Below are 12,166 nucleotides of genomic sequence, written 5' to 3'. Positions count from 1 at the left end.
GTGGCCAGGAGCTGCAGAGCTGTGAGCTGTGTTTCACAGGGTGCAGAGGGGACCTGCAGGAGCATTTCTGCAGGCAGGAGGTGACCAGAGCTTGCCAGGGCTGTCACTGCTTCCCTCCAGGTGAGACTGAAGGCCACCCATGCCCTGCAGCAGGGACACAGGGACATCTCCCTGTCACCATCTCATGGCTGGGACTGCTCCACATTCCCATGGCATACCAGCCCTGACTCTACAAAACTTGAGTCCTGAAAATATCAGAGCATTTAAAACAAGGAGTATTGCTCCTGTCTAGAGTCTGAAGAAACATTCATACACCTATTCATCCAAATTACCCCAGTCACACCTCAAACCAGAACCAGGTGTCTTTTATTTCCCACTCCTCAGCCTGGGTGTGCTACACACAGTACCAGTCACTATCTGATAGACAAGGAAACCAAAATATTACTTTCTCTTCCCAAAAGCTGGATTTGCCAAATAAGAACAAAGCACTTTTTAATTATTACCAAGAACTGCCACTCAAACTAGATTTATGTAACAGCACAAATCTAAAGAGATTTAATTCCCCTCCTCTTTCACAGTTAAGGAATAACAAAATTATTATCCCTAATGAATTAAACAGCCAGAAGAGGAACTGGCATACAAAGGGGAAATTCTCACCTTATAGTAAATCACTACTTCACAGAATGATAAACAAGTCCCAACTTTTAAACATTCATGTTTATAGAAGAAAAAAAAGGGCATCTACCAGCAAAGTTGAATTTTGAATATTCAATACAGCAAATCCTCTCCTACCTCAAACCCCATTGCAACCTTGCTGGACTAAACAGTCTCTTACCCTCAAGGAACTGTACAGACAAAAGTGATAGGAGAATAACTCATAAAGCAAGAAATACCTCCTGAAATCTTTGTCAGAGATGTATATTTTGTCTTCCCAATGTTTATTTCCATGCATATAGTTTTTTTTTCATAAAATTTTCATTGTCTGTTTTCTGTAGGAGCTAAAAGTATTCTAACAGCATCTTCACAACTAATTAGTCACGAAAGCAGCAGGTTTATTGAACAATGGTAGTGCACAGCTCCATTTCACAGATTCACTATTCCAATCCAAGGAAAAGCAGATATCCATTCTATCCTCCTGCAGCAAGTTTGGCAATATGACTCAACATAAATCAACTGGCATAATCTCTAGAACAGTCAAAGTGCCAGCAGAAAGCAAACTCAAGTCAGATTATTAAATCTGAACAAATCCTGGCTTCTGGTACTTGCTGACCTGCACTAAGGATGCTCATGAGCAGCTCATGGACCAGCAGCAGAGGGGTAAAAGGATTAATTTTGGATGACAACTTTCCTCACTTTCTCATGGACTAGTTTTTATCAGGTGAACAAGCCAAATCAAACTGATCTTTAGCTGAGAGATCACAAATAAAAAAGGGAAGTAGGAGGCATGGATTGCCCCTTTTGGCAACTGCTGAGTGTTTTGGATTATCTGCTATCCAACATGACACCTTTGGTTGTTTAAGCATGATAAACTCCCCATCACAAGATGAAGGAGTCAGCCACAGGAACACCAGTGCCAATTACAAGGGAGCAGGTGGCAGTCCACAGTTAGTGAAGGATGACTGAACCTTTTGATTTAAAGTGATTTTAAGTGTGAGCCATCCATGAAACAACTCAGGGCCACAGGCTGCTGCATGGTGCACAAGAGTCAAAAACAAATGAAAAACTTTCACACTAAATCCTGAAGACCCAAGAAACCCTACATACAGCACAGAGAGTGTGAGCAAGTGTCAAGGCCATGAAGGCAAAAAGATGCTAATTTGAATAAAGACAAGAACAACACAGTATTTAGGCTTACGGACAAAACAACTGCCCATCTTTTAGAACTCCTAATAAACCTCCATTTCTTATATGGTAACAAAGGACAATGAAGAGGATGGAGCAAGGACTCACCAAAAACAGTCATGAGCACCTTCATTAACCCAGAGAGTGAAACTGCTCCACCCAAAACCTGCCAGAGCCACCCAAGATGGAAAAGCAGCAGAGGCTGTGTCCCAGCTTAATGCCTTAAACCATGGAGGTTTTCTGCCAGTCTTGCTTTTTAATTAAATAAGGCATTTTGGGATCCAGTGATAAAAGCATATTACTGCATGATCTTCAAAGAATAGAGTCAGCTGAGGAAAAGGTATTTTCATTATTATTTTTTGTGCTTTATTCCTTACAAGTTTCCATACATTATTAAAATTAAGAGGCTACATTTATTACACTACTCCATCAACCTTAATACCCTTTTAAACTGCTAACTTGTGCATTTCTTTAAGCTTGTGCAAACTCAGAGCAAACCAAACAAGTTCTATTTCTTAGCTGTCAAAAAACAAATATTTCTTCATTTGCATTCATTCTGTACTGAAGAAACTCAAAGCTGTATGTCAACAAAACCATTAAAGACTCTTATAATCCTCACACATGATAAATGAAAATTAAATTACAAGCCAAGACAAAATTTTCTTGCCAAGAGCTTCCATTGCAGTATCCTAACATGCCACCTCTCTAATGTTCTTGGACTAAGCAAAGCAGAAACAATAATGTGGTCACTGTTCCGTCACAGAGAACAAACCATATTACTGTATCCAGTGTTCAAAACAGTGACTACCAAGGACACTGTTACAAACCTGAGAGCTTTGCACTTGTGCATATTAGGTTTGTATGCATGATGGAAACTTTAAGGAATGAATACTCAAACAGATTCTAAGCACAATTTAACTATGGCAGTAAGTGCCTTTCACCTCATTTTGGCAGGATGAGAGCCAAAGAACAGTATGGCAGCTAGAGATTCACATTTCCCTAAATAAATAGCAGTTTCATCGTGTCTTACAAGTCTGAAAACCAATCTGACATTTCAATCAAATTTCAGTTTAATTTTCATTTCTGTTGAGCCTCAAAACTCAGACACAAAAGAAATGACTAAAAGCTTAATCCTTCTATTTATTTTGCACCAAGTGAGGACTTGTCAGGAAGAAGTGGGTGAGCTGGAAGTATCAATGAGGAGATACTATGACTACCTGCTCAGTGCTGCACCACTCAATGCCACCTATAATTTATAGATTTGTAACACTGATTGCTGATCCCTGACCTAGCAGACAAATGATCTGGATAACAAAATACAAACAAGCAGGACACAAACACCAACATTGTCTTTCAAAAGGTGTTATGAAAGGAGTCTTTTTTTCAGCTTCTCAGAGAAGAGAAGTAAAAATAAGTCTTTTTGCAACACAACAATCTCAGCCTTTGGATAGGTTTTGAGAACCTGGGATTTTGATGGCAATTCCTTCCTGGAGTCATGGCCTGTGTGATGTGTGCTTTACTAGCAGAGCTCCAGTTTAATGTCTCTAGCAGCACTCAATGGCAAACTCAGTTTTACAAGCAAACCCAAATGAAAACAGAGGTAAATTAATAGTTTTGAAAACAGTAAACATAGGTGAAGAGGGTTAAAGAAGAAGCATTGAGAGCTTCAAGCTCCAAACTTTTCTCTAGGGAACTTGGTGACGGTAACTTTTGGAATGACAAAGGTGACATTTTTCAAGGCTTACTGGAAGCCAACACCATTTTCATATCACTGGAGTGACAGCTTCTTTCATGGGAAATATTTATTGCACCATGATCTCCATGACAATAAGAAATCACATTTCTGTCTTCAAATCTGCTCAGATCCAATCTGTATTTCAGAAGCTCCCCTAGAGGCATTGGGAGCACTCCCAGAGCCTAAAATGCATTTTGAAGAGGTAATTTAGACAAACCTCTGTCGCAGACATCTTTTATGAAAAATCCTTTCCTTAGGATTTTTCCTCCTGAGAAGGTGAGAGGCCTCAGGAGCAAAATGTAAACATTGATTATCTGCTGCTGTGGGATGCAACAGGTGGATCTGTGATTGGCCCATGTTGGATGTTTGTAATTAATGACCAATCACAGCCCAGCTGGCTCGGCTCTCTGTCCGAGACACAAACCTTTGTTATTCATTCCTTTCTATTCTTAGCTTAGCTAGCCTTCTGAGATGAAACCTTTTCTTCTATTCTTTTAGTATAGTTTTAATGTAATATATATCATAAAATAATAAATCAGCCTTCTGAACATGGAGCCAGATCCTCGTCTCTTCCCCAATCCTAAGACCCCTGTGAATACCATCACAAACCTCCAAGCTGGTCACATCTTCCCTTCCCTCAGTGAGGACACAGCCAGCACACAGTGCTAACACAGCTGGGCTCACTCTGTGCCTCTGGAGAGGTCCTGAAAAGCACTGGAGGTCTTTGCAGAGCTCCTAACCCTGAGAATGACAAAAGCAACAAAGCCTGTCTGCAAAGCTGTGCAGGGACAGCTGCAGGTCAGCAAAGAACACAACAGCAGTGAAACCTTAGCAGCAGAAAAACCCCCATTGGAACTGCAGGCCTCTGGTTGCAGCCCTTGCTCAAAACAAGGCTAATTTCAGCCAAACACTGAGCAAGGACAGAGATCCCCTCACCTCTCTGAGCACACGTTCCAGAGTCTGACCAGCCCCATGCCTCACCCAAGGTGCTCCAAGAGAGCCAGGGCCTTGCATTATGTTTCTTCTTGTCTCAAGCAACAAGCTATGGTCGGGTTTTCTTTATTTTTTAAACAAATTGCTACTTAAATAATCATGATGCATGAAAATGTTCTACAAACTTGCAAGTTTTACCTTTCTAGCCATTTATTCACCTTGAGCTTCCCAAATGCATTACTTGCTGACTCTGCCAGGGACAGGGTTTGTTTTTACACTGTGGCCTCCATGCAGTATGACATTTAGAAACACAGGAGGAAAGTTCAAAATAGGCTTGGATCAGAGCAAGTGATGTTTGAGTACAGCCTTCAACTCCTCTGAGACCCCGGCACCTTCTCCATGGGACACAGGCACATAAGAGGTTCACCCACAGTATACATAAAGCATTAAAAAGGTGAGCTGGAATCTTTTATTTATAGTGTGTATAAATGTCAGATAGAGTTTATCCCAAATACAGAAAAAAAATTGAATATATTTAGCATGAACTCTCTTCTCAGGACATAACAGGACAAGCTCTATTGTACACTGTGCCACATTCCTCACACTCTCCAGTACCTGGAGAATAAACATGACATACTGAAGCTGTATTGCAGTCAATTTGGTTATGCAATTAATACTTGTATTTGCACATGTTGCCTCTGCGACTACATTTTAATTTCAAATATGCTGACTGTGAGACAAGGAGCAAGAACCTCATGTACTTGCCTTCTGAACACACCACACAGGAGAAGTAGGGCTGAATTGTGTATACTTATGAGTGATAATTATTTTTTTAATCAAGGAAAACCAGCTGGATACTGGCAGAACCCCAAGGCTTACAAGACAGGCAGCTACCAGGAGTCTCTGTTTTCTCTGCTCTCATCAGGAGCTGCTCCTGTCAGTAAACATCATTTTATCTGAAGCATGTGCACCATGTACTTTAATTTGTGCTGTTACTGTATCAATAGTTAACATGGACTGCTGATTCAACTCTGTGTTCCATTTCTCCATAGAGGTTAACAGCACACTGCAGATTACAAACTACTGAAACAAGTGGATTCCTTTATCTCCAAAAGATGACTTGCACCACCTGCAGGCCTTAGCAGAGGGTTACAACAATCTCAACTTGTGGGAAAAAAAAGAAAAAGTAAAACTTTCAGACACCAATTTTTCACTACTGGGACAACAGTTAAGTCAAACACCTCCTGTATAAGCAAAATAGGAGGCTTCCTTCAAAATAGACACTGAAAATCAGTCCAGCTTGGGCAATTATGGATGGTTTGAGGACTTTTGCTCTGATTAGTGTTAAATGGGGTCCTTCAGCACGGCACACCCCAAGCTGAGAAACAATCAGGAGCTCCCCTTGATGACAAAGGAGATGTAAAGGAACAACAGTCCAGGTATTTCCCTCTCAAGCCACCTTATGCTCTAAACTGTGGCTTGCAATCCTTAAAGCAACCACAATATACTGTAAAGTCTTCAGAAAACAACTTGGCAACTGCATATCTTTTAAAAGATATTTAAATCTGTCAGTACATCTCACTAACAGCTTCTCTTATCATAGTTGTTCCTTGGGATTAAAAAAAGAACAGTCCTACACCCTCTGAAAAGCATAAAGTTTGGGAGGATGAAGCTTACAAGTAAATTACATTGCTTTTATCTCAGAGAATTGAGCTCATCCAAGTAGTACTTGAAAGCAAGATGCATTCAGACAGAATGCAGCAGAATAAAGTGAAAAGGGTCTCTATGGCATTTCAGTGCCCATTAGCAGAGGTTAAAGCAAAGCACTTTTAACAAATTGCAGCCAAGGTCTTTGCAGCTGGGCAAGATACAGGAGGTTATCAGTGGACTTCTCTCAAATTCATAGCACTTGAATATAATGACCTTTACAGCTTCACTAAGGGCTTAACTTTATTTAATTACTCCTCCTTTAAATACACCTCTTCCTACATGCAGCCAACATCAGCCACAGAGAATCACAACACAAAGCACAGAGGTGACAGTAACTCTACAAAACAGGCCAAGTTACAATTTCTGCCTACAACTCCACCCCGGTTTTATAAAGAAAACACTGTCTCTTCCAAACCTGGAAGATTTCTGATGTACAGTAATAAGCAAACGTGTCACACAAAAGTTAAGATTTCTAATGTTTAGTTTGACATAAGAAAATTACAAGACAGGAGTTCTAACCCTCAAAATTTTAAAAACAACACAATCATAAAATTAAATTTGGTTCAGATATTAAGATCCAAAACTGACAGACACAGATGACCTTGGGTACTTAGTCAAGAACCAACAATGAAAGCTTTTGTAACACATGAAGAAGTAAGATACAGCATTCAATAAACCTGGGAACAACTATTTCAGTGTCACATTAACAATATTTCTAAGTGGGCCCTGACCAAGTTACTACACAACATTCTGCAAATGAATGTGTGTTTTGTTGATTTTTTTTTTAACTGGTAAACTTGAAGTGACATCAAAATATTATTATACAGACTGAGCATTTGCATAGGAACAAAGTCAGTAAGTGGCTGCTGCACTGCCTTAGCCTGTAGCACAGCATCATTCACATCATCTAAACAGGAAAGGTAGAGTAGAAAAACTTGTTGAAAAAAAGCAGAATAATTCAGTCTCCAGAAATCTAGAGAAAACTATCATCCTGATTTTGGCTGGCACAGAGTTTATTTTTTCTCAGTAGCCAGTGCAGTGCTGTGTTTTGAGTTTTGCCTCTCCTCCCCATTCCACCAGGGAGGTGAGCAGGCAGCTGAGTGCTTAGTGCCAGCTGGACTTAAACAACTACTCTTTGCATAACTTATTTAAATATCAGCACATCCGAGCCAAGATTTCTTTTTTTGGTAGCAGGGATCTGTGCCCAAGAGCATATACAGACATATCTGCGATGCCTTATCTGAAATATGAGCCTTAGAGAATCTATCAAAGTTAAACTCAACTTTTCAGCCTCTTCTGCTTTGTCAAGATACACTTTAATACACATTTTGTAGTGCTGATTGCTAGAGTTGCATGAAATTTGGGTTTAGATCATTAAAAGACAGTATATATAGGAGTATAAAATATGTGTAACTTGTATTTGCATGGTGAACATCCTCAAGCAAACACACACAGCAGGAACAGAGTTTTTGCAGTTTTCCTCTCTGAAGGGTCGAGAATCATCTGTGCATTCTCAGCAGAGATTTACCAGATTTTCTAAGGCTTCTTCTTATCAATTGATACTGTTATCTACTGGCAGGGCAGCCACACTGTGACAGAGGTCAAGATCAAAGGGCAGGAAAGAAAAAGCCCCCACAGTATCTAGGCATGATTAGAGTGACCTACTGTAACAAAAATAGCTTTCTTCTGGGAACAGGAACACATCACAACTGCTTAATTCTTTGGGTGTTTTGTTGATTTTTTTTTTAACTGGTAAACTTGAAGTGACATCAAAATATTATTATACAGACTGAGCATTTGCATAGGAACAAAGTCAGTAAGTGGCTGCTGCACTGCCTTAGCCTGTAGCACAGCATCATTCACATCATCTAAACATATTGCACCTCCTCTTTAAAATGTATAATTGTAGAAAGCATTTAATTTAACAGTAACCTGTCAATTTGCATCTCAAAGAAAAATATATTCAGCTCTAAGTGCAATGCATTACAGGGTAGCACACAAAAGACTCCAACCACTACTGTTTCTTGGTTGTGGCATTCTGTGTTTTAAAAGAAAGGGCCTTATATAAAATAGTTACTAAAGTGTTTAAGTCTACTAAACACATAATATTGTTACCTTTCTTCAATTCTGGTCTTGTCCATAAGTGGTTGTTTGATCCACTGATTAACCAGTCTTTGTCCTTGAGGGGTTCTGCATTTATTCAGCAAACCAGCTAGAGACTGTGCAGAATTTGCATTTTCCACAGAACTCTGGAAAGAATGAAAGAAAAAAATAAAGGATAAAAGGAAAAAAAATAGTTACTGAAGTTTATTGACACCCAGTGAATGACACACAGCTATTTAGGAACAGAACATGTTTTTTTTTTCCATTAAACTCATCATCCCCACAAAAATGGTAAATGAAACAGCACTAAAGTACTTACACTCTGGTCCCTGGATCATGGGAAGGAAAGAGAAGGTTTGTCTATTTTGGAGCCAATCCTGACTGAACAGCAAAGTTAAAAGTGTACCTAGTCATGAGGCAGTTTGCACTTTGAGTAGCAAAAGTGGAAATACATCTACATATATGCTACTTTGCTCCTCTTAAGGTCAAAAATTAGGGGTCCTGTCCATCACAAAAAAGCAGCAAGAAATAAGATTTGAGTTCAAGAGGTTTGGTTTGAGAACTTTGGGGTTGCTGGGGGGGGAAGGAAACAACAGAATCAGGCAGTGGGGAAGAACAGATACTTGAATTCTCTCAAGCTTTCCCAGATCATCTCTGCAGTGCTATGAACACCTCTAAACTTAGCTCTGTTCAAATTACAGTTCATTATCCATAATTCAGGTTTAATATTAGCTGGACTCCAGACAGCCTTTTGAGAATTTTTGTTGTGGTTTGATTTGGTTTTCGCACAAACAGCTACGAAGCAAAAATTTTGGTTAATATTGAACAAACAAGTTCGTTTCAACTCTTGACTTTGAAATTAAAATCCCAACCCCCTCTAAAAGAGAAAAGCTGCAATTAAAACAGCAGGCAAGCATTCAACCAGGAGCAGGTCTGGATGCTCCTGTATGCAGAACTGGAGTCACAAAAACAGGAAATGAATGCCATGAGAAGCAATACTGACACATTCAGCCCCTGGAATATCTAATATCTAAAGTGTATGGGTATATTCTCAGTGTTCTGGGTAGTATGACATACTAAAAACTTCTGAGTGTAACAAATTGTCACAGAACACATACATATATTATACACAAATGATCTACTTCAGCACATCCAGTGTTTAGGTTTACATTCCATACCACCAACTGCATCTGCAGCTCCATAACATCTTTACCTACACACCTCACAGAGCAACTCAAACTACAAAATAATTTGACTTTGCTTCACTTCTGTCCAAAAACCTCCACACACACATCCTACCATGCAGGCAGCTTCCTGCTCCATGGAAAAAAACTTTGTTCCAAGGCTCACAACAGCCCCTGAAGACACAGCAGCATATCTCCTATCACAAAACATATAACACCTGCAAGGACTTGTGAAGGAATGTAGCTAAAACAGAACTTCCTAGAACACCCTCCACAAAGCTTGAGAAGAAATGTAATTTTTGCTTCATTCCCTAGAGAGGCACACAGCAGCAGGAAATTAAAAAAAAAAAAAAAGAAAAAATTCAGAACACCTCTCTTCAGGGGCTAACCCAGCTCAGATGCTGAATGTATGCTCTGTTTTTCTTCAGAAATTCCTCCAAAGTAAACAGGGGCCATAATCTGTGATATCTTCCTATAAACCTGAAATGCAAGCAGATTGGGTCCAAGCAAAGATCATTAAGCAGAGCTTACTAACATGGAAACAGAGGTGAAAAGCTGACACCACTTTTGAGTCCATGCTTTCCTCCAACTGCAGAAACGGGCAAAGCAGAAAAGCAGACTTGGCAGGAGGTATGAAGGAGTCTGTCAATCTGTCTGGATTTGCAGAAAATGTGTGTAAAACAGGTAAAACTGACATCAAAACATGACAGTTAACATGACATGGTGCTTTCAGACTGTTCACAAGTGCTGTCCTGTTCACTGCCAGCCCTCCCTTCCTGACACCACTGGCACTGCTCCTGTCATGTGTTACACGTTCCAGTAACACCATCTAACTGAGGTTTGCATTCTTTTCCCAAGAACAGCACTATTGTGGCCGCCTTGATGATCCTCTCTCCCCTTCTACATTTAAAATAAACCAACAAGAAACAAAACTAAAAAGGTGGTAAGAGTATCCAAATGTTTAAAACACACGTTGCAGGAGAGTAACTGAGAGCAAAGCTAAAATGTAGAAGCTGACATTAAACAGGATCTGGGAAACTGCAGTTGGGCAGTCAGGCTCATTATCAAGCAGCAAAGCAATTAAGTATTTTGTAAACCAGTTACTAACTCAAGTAGGTATTTCTTACCTGGAAAAGGTTGAGGGCTTGAACAGCTGCATTGTCTAGAACCATATATTGACTTAGATCAAAGGTAGTCAGCTCAAACTGTCCAAAATTAGACTCATCTGACAGCAACTCCAAAAACTTGATAACAGCTGACAAAGACGAAACAGCAACCTGAAGTTGTTTTAAAAAAACACATTCTAGTTAGAAACACCCATGAATCCAAGAGGATTTGATAAATGCTCCTAGAAAATTACAGCTGGGGAGGACTCCGAGCCATGCCAACTCTGGCAGGGCTATGAGAGACTCATCCTGTTTGACAAGACTTCATTTCCATAGGGGCACTCTACGTCTTTCTAGGCAGGTGCAAGAACAACACACGAGCCATCTGCATAATCTGATCAACAAAATGTGAAGTTGCACACCTTGCCAGCTTCCCAAAGCTGTTATCAGGATGCTTCCAGCTCAGGAACACAAACAAGTTATACTGCACAGATCAGTGAGATATGCTGGATCATCTCAGGACATGGTTTCAGGGTTAGTTTTCAGCCAGAACAAGCATCTGCTCTGACTCACTGCACAGCACTGCTGAGTGCCAGCACAAAGGAGAGGCAGCAGCACGACTGGCTTGTTCAGCAGCAACACACTTCAAACAACTCTAATCTGTTATGAAATGACACATTAAGGGAGGATAATTGTGAACCTTACACCTGCAGTGAGCATCAGCAGTGAGGGCCATTTTCAAACTTGTTCATCTCAACAAATTGCCTCTTGTTTGCAGCTGAGAACAAACATGCAGGCACTAAATCATATACTTAAGCTGTAAGACAACACAAAAATATTATCATAAACATTACTCTGTTTTCAAATACCAATTTTCCTGTCATGCAAAATAACCAGAGTATTGTATTTCAGTCCTTAGGCTAGAGAGACTATGAACAGGAGACACCTCTTCTGCAGCCTATTTGCTTACCTATTAGTTTCTCCTTTAAAGCCATAAGTGAATGTTTTTTTCCATTTCCTCCAGGAGCCCTGGTATCCAGCTCTGACACAGACCCAAGCTGAGCAGAACTGCTGAACACTTCAGCAAGAATGCAGAGGAGATCAGCTCACACCAAGTGCACACACCACTCCCCTTTTTAAAGAGAGGCACACTGAACACTGCTCACCTGCTTTTCCATCTCTGGCAGTGCTGCACTGTTCAGTTGCTCTTCCTTCTTTGATTTCAACAAGCGGTTGAGATCCTGAACAATATCTTTTGTTGTGAAATCTGCCTTCTTCCTGTCTGTAATCAGGATTCCTCCCCTCTGAATGACCTGTTGTTCATAAACACACACAATTACCCATTAATTTCAATATTTAAGGGACAGATGTTGACCACATAGAAGCAAACCCTGAAGTGATACTTATTTACTGCTAGGCTGCAGGGAGAGGAATAACAGACAAGATTTTAGAACTTTTGTTGATTAAAGGGCAAATAAATCAAATTTTGTACGCATAAATCAAAACTTCCTTGAATTAAGATATTGGTCTTTGGTTTTTCCATAAATCAGAGC

At 40.0% G+C, this 12,166-nt stretch overlaps 1 protein-coding gene across 1 annotated transcript in view; it reads right to left on the bottom strand.

The window, feature by feature from the left end:
• The window catches only part of MSH2 (mutS homolog 2), a 48,515-nt gene that overhangs the window by 33,014 nt on the left and 3,335 nt on the right, over positions 1 to 12,166 (bottom strand). The window contains exons 4-6 of the mRNA XM_064709350.1: positions 11,780 to 11,926; positions 10,635 to 10,784; positions 8,336 to 8,469 (exon numbers count right to left, since the gene is read on the bottom strand). Coding sequence (XP_064565420.1) covers positions 8,336 to 8,469; positions 10,635 to 10,784; positions 11,780 to 11,926 — 431 coding nt within the window. The remainder of the gene's footprint in view (positions 1 to 8,335; positions 8,470 to 10,634; positions 10,785 to 11,779; positions 11,927 to 12,166) is intronic.

Source organism: Zonotrichia leucophrys, chromosome 3 (genome assembly GCF_028769735.1).
Source record: "Zonotrichia leucophrys gambelii isolate GWCS_2022_RI chromosome 3, RI_Zleu_2.0, whole genome shotgun sequence".
Lineage (NCBI taxonomy): Eukaryota > Metazoa > Chordata > Aves > Passeriformes > Passerellidae > Zonotrichia > Zonotrichia leucophrys.
Note: the sequence above shows the minus strand (reverse complement) of the source record. Positions and strands in the feature narration are given on the sequence as shown.